The 6,220-nt window shown below is 34.2% G+C and overlaps 1 protein-coding gene across 1 annotated transcript in view; it reads right to left on the minus strand.

Annotated features, from left to right (window-relative positions):
- LOC106460555 (potassium voltage-gated channel protein eag-like) overlaps positions 1-6,220 on the minus strand; it is a 95,805-nt gene that overhangs the window by 2,165 nt on the left and 87,420 nt on the right. The window contains exon 10 of the mRNA XM_022387298.1: positions 5,153-5,349. Within this exon, the coding sequence (XP_022243006.1) occupies positions 5,153-5,349 (197 nt within the window). The remainder of the gene's footprint in view (positions 1-5,152; positions 5,350-6,220) is intronic.

Below are 6,220 nucleotides of genomic sequence, written 5' to 3' on the forward strand. Positions count from 1 at the left end.
ATGGAAATCTACGAGTTACTTGATTTAATTATTACAATAGTAAATCTACGTAGTAATGGAAATCTACGAGTTACTTGATTTAATTATTACAATAGTAAATCTACGTAGTAATGGAAATCTACGAGTTACTTGATTATTACAATAGTAAATCTACGTAGTAATGGAAATCTACGAGTTACTTAATTATTACAATAGTAAATCTACATAGTAATGGAAATCTACGAGTTACTTAATTATTACAATAGTAAATCTACGTAGTAATGGAAATCTACGACTTACTTGATTATTACAATAGTAAATCTACGTAGTAATGGAAATCTACGAGTTACTTAATTATTACAATAGTACATCTACGTAGTAATGGAAATCTACGAGTTACTTGATTTAATTATTACAATAGTAAATGAAAGCAAATACTAAAAAATCAGATATTTAAAATTCTAATTAGTATTTAAATGCAGCGAAACGTGCACTTTTTTCTGCTAATATGACTGTTAGTTGGTAGTGAGTAGACTAACCACACACTGAACTAAAATATGTCACTGAATTTTGTGATATCTCCACTTATATTGAGACTGTGTAACTGATACGAAAATTTTCGTGGCTATTTTTTTTTGTATAAGTATGATAACACTAATATTACTAACCTCTATCGTAAATACATAGCACTGTCCAATCTAGTAAAAACAGTGTCCAGTCTCGAGAGAGTGGCGAGTTTTAATGGACATTATTCAACCGTACTGGAAAGTTTGAAAGCAATATGGCTACGATTTACTCTTCTGGTATTGATTAGAAACTACTCCCAAAACTACACAAAGATATATTCCAGCTATGTTCTAAGATCACTTGTAGCTAAAAATGAAATAAGATACTTCGTTTATAAAGACTGAAAATAATTTCTCGAATAGATATGATTTCATGTAATTTCGAATAAATTACGTTTTTGCGGGATAGTTTAAAAGTTTCTTGTTTTTTTTTTATCAAGAATCTATTGATTGTCTAGTTTCCTTTCTTGTCTTTGGAAGAACAGATGAAGAAAAAAAACAGGATGAGAATATGTATTTATTTGTTCTCTCTATTTTAAGACAGCTTTAATGAGTTTTCGTAATCTTTTTTTATTATTATTAGACTTTTTAATCATTGACCAAAAGTTTTTGGGGTTAGCATTCAGTAAATGAAGCTAAAACGAAATATTCGATTCAAAATATTATGATTGTATATATTTTCCGTTCCTCGGGCGAAGTTCCTATTCGGTTGAACAATATAATTATTACGTAATAAACATGCAACCTTCGAGTCTTCTTGAAGCGAAATAGAGATATAAAAAGAGGCACACGTGTCAACAGCACGACCCACGATCGTCGGCTGAGCACCTTCTGTCACGTAGGTTTAGATCCATTGAGGTCATTACCTCTCGGGGCGGTAAATTCGCAGCGAGGCTTTTAAAACCTTCAGCCAAGTCCACAACGACCCACACACTGCGACAAAACCTGCACCTTTCCCTGTCCACTTTATGTTCCTACCTCTTCAGAAAATTTTGCACGTGATTGCACCTACTGTACAATCTCAACCTTTCTCTTGTATCTCCACTACCGATTCTACTTATCCTATCACCTTCTTCCCACAGTCAGCTCAATATTCTTACCCCTTACAACGAAATGTACCCTGTGTTCCAATCTATCAGTTCAGATGCGGGAACGATTTTTTGTTTACACCCCCCCCCCATCCATGCCTGTTAATTGTTACACTCACCAGTCACTATGCAGCCTTTTAAGTTACAAGTAATTACTATTTCCACATTTTCATTACGAGCTAGAAATACCTTCTCCACCTTGATTATGAATTTTTCTGAAATTTCTTAGAGGCACAGTTTCCTTCTGGTTCATTACTCGCACCTTCATAATCTTGTATAAAACACCATATAGAAGATGACATTATCTACATGTAAATATCGTTGTCGTACTTGGAAATCATAAGTTAGGAAAAATATTCTCATTATCTACGTGTAACTATCGTTGTCGTACTTGGAAATCATAAGTCAGGAAAGTATATTCTCACTATCTACATGTAACTATCGTTGTCGTACTTGGAAATCATAAGTCAGGAAAGTATATTTTACAAAGAGAAAGTTCTTCATTTAAAAACATTTATTTGGAAATTGTGAAATTAAAGTTCAATACATTCATGAAACCTTTCTCATTTATGTGGTAAAATACAGTTTAATAAGAAACACAATCGATCAGTCCTGAAAAAACAAATGTGTAAAACTGAGTTATTTCCACACATTTAGGACGTTTAATCGCTACCCCTCGCCCCCTAGTTTTGTATAAAAGCAGCGGTAATCCTCAAAGAGAGTAATTCAGGTGGGGACTAAATAAAAATGAAATTTCCAATTTGGAGATTGTAAATTTTCACTCATCAAAAATTAAGAACAAAAACTAATATATTTTATAGTGTCACTGATTACTCAGTAGCGATGTCTTTCACGTGTAAGTGATATCTGACAAAATCAATAACGATGTCCTTCAAGTGTAAGTAATATCTGACAAAATCAATAACGATGTCCTTCATGTGTAAGTGATACCTGACAAAATCAATAACGATGTCCTTCACGTGTAAGTGATATCTGACAAAATCAATAACGATGTCCTTCAGGTGTAAGTGATATCTCACAAAATCAGATTCGTTGAAAGTTGACCCCACTGGCAAAAATTTAAAGCTCTTACGTCACTCTTAAGGTGTTATTTTTCATGCTGCGTTACGTCATAGACTATATACTCTAAGCAAAGAGATAATAAACGTCCTATCTTCCAAACTGTTTAATTCTTGATGACATTCTCTTTACAACCAACAACATATTTCCTAATTTATCCTTTTTATATGTTAAAGATCAGTCATAATTCAAGGCCAGTTAGCAATATACTATCTTTCAACAATAATTTTCTATCAATTATTACAAAACCGTTTTTATAGATAAAGATCCACTATACTTATTTGTAGGGTACCATTCTAGGAAAAAAAAGAAAAAAAAACCATCATCTTCTCATTCTTGTGACGTGCTACATTCTACAAAGGATAGTAGTGTTACAAGTTAGTACAAGCTGGACGTGTGCTTTTAATATAATTAAGCTTAATTAGACTGCATCGTCGTATTCATAGCCTGGCAGTTAAGAAAACGTGATTCAGTTTGTTCTGTATATTAAGACGGATTACCTGTTCCTTTAAGAGAACTGCAGCTGTTAATCAGGATTCCTAACCTTAAGAAATAATACCTTAGTAACAGATTTTATGGCTTGGCGAGTTCTTTTTGATTATTTGATGAAAATATTGCAAAGTACAGTCCGTTTAACGACAACGAAGCCGATTTATTTCTTCAACAGTTCTTCAGGCTACGTTTGTTGATAGGCCTATCTCACAAGTAAATCTAAACAGTTACTTACTTGTAGAGTGCCTACTTTGTTAACGTTTAAACACAAATTCATGATTTACAGCGTTGAGCTGACTTTCTTACTAACTAATAGAATGTAGTGTTAATAAATGTAATAGGCCTAGTACTTACTTTTTATGACAAGTATTATTAAGTAAAATTAATTCACTGTATTTTTCACCAACTCTGGTATATTTATACAGTATTTCCTCCCAAAACTCTAGAACATTCGAGACGTCATTTCAAATATGGAATTCAAGAAATTTCTAGTCGTCACACATCATCATTAGTTCATATCATGCTCCCTCTAACAAACAATACAAAACGTCCAAATTTTAAATATAAAAAACAACGCTAAAAGAGCCAACAACAATAGTAAAAGTACTCAGAAGTATCTTGGTGAAAGAGGGCTATTTTTTCCCCTTGTTCCAGATAATTTAAAATTTTAATTTTAGGGTTAAATCTCTCATTTATATCATTAAAATATTAACTAAATAGAAAATGCACATATAGTTCATAGTTTAATTAGGCACAGCTTGAAAATTAACAATGCCATGCACACATTATCACTAGTGTTACGAAACTGTTGTTAGCTTGTATTCCGGTTAACTTGGAAATAATGATCACGTTACTTTATAAAACTTAGCGTATAATACAGAATTAGTTGTTCTTTATTTATTCTGTCTCTAAACCTTGAGAGTTGCCCTTATTATATAGATTTTACTTAATGTTTGACAAAATCGATACATATATTATTCCTAGTCCAAGGTGGTTGAATAAATTATTTGTTTTTACAGAAATATATGCAAACCGTTTGTCCCAAGCTTCCGCCAGGGGAATACCTTTTCTTCATGGTGGTACAAAATTCTAAACTCCAATGCGATTAACCTCACATTTTTGGACGTGAAAACAAAGGGCTAAGAGACTACATTTTAAGCCAACGAGAAGCAAAGTAAAGGCTATGATCACGAAAGGCTACGATTCCGCCAGGGGAATACCTTTTCTTCATGGTGGTACAAAATTCTAAACTCCAATGCGATTAACCTCACATTTTTGGAGGTGAAAACAAAGGGCTAAGAGACTACATTTTAAGCCAACGAGAAGCAAAGTAAAGGCTATGATCACGAAAGAGATCCCACCCAAAAAGACAAACAAACAACAACAAAAGAAAACTGCTGATGCTCGGCCTGAGACCATTAACAAGATACGTAGTAAACAAGGATTTAAAATTGACGAAGGGTCACAAACTTTCAACCATATTTCGAAACCATCGGTTGCTTTCATAACAAAGATGGCAGAAGGGACTGGGTTCACAGAAATCCCATTCGACCATATAATTGTCAAACCAATTCCTTCCTGATGCACCTTCAATGGACTTTTGTGGCTTTAATCTGCCTGAATGTTTTGTGTTCTTGAAAATTGATGTCCACGCAAATGGAAGATCTTTGGATAGTTTGTCAAGATGTACGGTTTAAGGCTGACCTCACCATTATTCGCAGAAGCTTGTTATAACAGAAACTGCAATATCAGACATCGGTGTGTAACCACGGCAACCAAAATGATCTTTATCAACAATGAAGAAGGTGGTTTCAAGAATATTAGGATATCCTTCTTAAGAAGTGGAATTAATGTAAGCAAGGTTAGGGCACATTTTGTGAGTGAAGAAAAAAAAACTGAGCTAATCTTCAAAAACAGCAACAGAGAAACAAATAAATATTATCTTACCCTATGCCTCAGGTTGTAAGTTAGAGAAAGGTTCCTAGAAAAAGAGTTGGCGAAGGCGTGATAAAAATTGAGTACTTCCAGAAGTTTATCCCTTTTAATAGCGTGGATGTCACAATACGTCAGGGCCCGAACGTTAGCACAAGACTGGCCAATCGTAGGCTCTTTCCAGAACACGTCACCAAAGATGTCACCTTTACCTGCATGATTTAAGAAAGAACGTAATTAGAATGAGTTGTTTACTATTACGAAATATGTATAAATAACGTGATCCAAATTTATCTGAGTTGCAATGTGGACGATTATATTTTGAACTGTAATTCATGAGTACTGTTTAAATTCCTGCTGTTTTCTGAAATCACTTAGTTTTGACTAAAGATAGAAAAACTATCATGGTGAAACTATTAGGTCGTCAAGAAATTTATGTCGCTTTTTTTAGATGAAAAAACCCGAACACCTTATATATAAAAACAAAATACTTATTAAATGAAATAGTCTCCATTCTTATCAATGATGCTTTTCCATTTTACAATCATGTTGTTAATACCCTGATTAAAGAAATCACTTGGCTTTGAAGAAAAAAAACATGTCGATGTCCTCTTCAACACCTTCCACATTTGCATACGTTTTCCCATTAATATGGTGTTGCAACGAACGAAAAAGATGGTAATCTGATGGTGCCATATCTGTAGAATATGGTGGGTGGGGAAGAACTTACCAACCCAACTCCACATGTTGACGTGCATTGTCGTGGAGAAGAATAACACCTTTCCGATTGACGAGTGAAGGGCATTTCTGATGAAGGGCTTGATTTAAACGTTCCAATGGCTGACTATGGATCTCTGCATTGACAGTTCGCTATGGATTGAGGAGTTCAAAATAAATTACTCCTTTGATTTTCCACCAAATGCAAAGCATCACTTTCTGCGGATGGAGCCCAGGCTTTGGGGTGAGAAGTGGTTTTTGTCTAGGACTGGGCCATTGTTTTTGGCGTTTGATATTCGTATAGAGAGTCCATTTTTTCATCACCGGTCACAATTCTGTCCAAACATGGTTCACGCGCATTACGCG

Source organism: Limulus polyphemus, unplaced genomic scaffold, assembly GCF_000517525.1.
Source record: "Limulus polyphemus unplaced genomic scaffold, Limulus_polyphemus-2.1.2 Scaffold794, whole genome shotgun sequence".
NCBI lineage: Eukaryota > Metazoa > Arthropoda > Merostomata > Xiphosura > Limulidae > Limulus > Limulus polyphemus.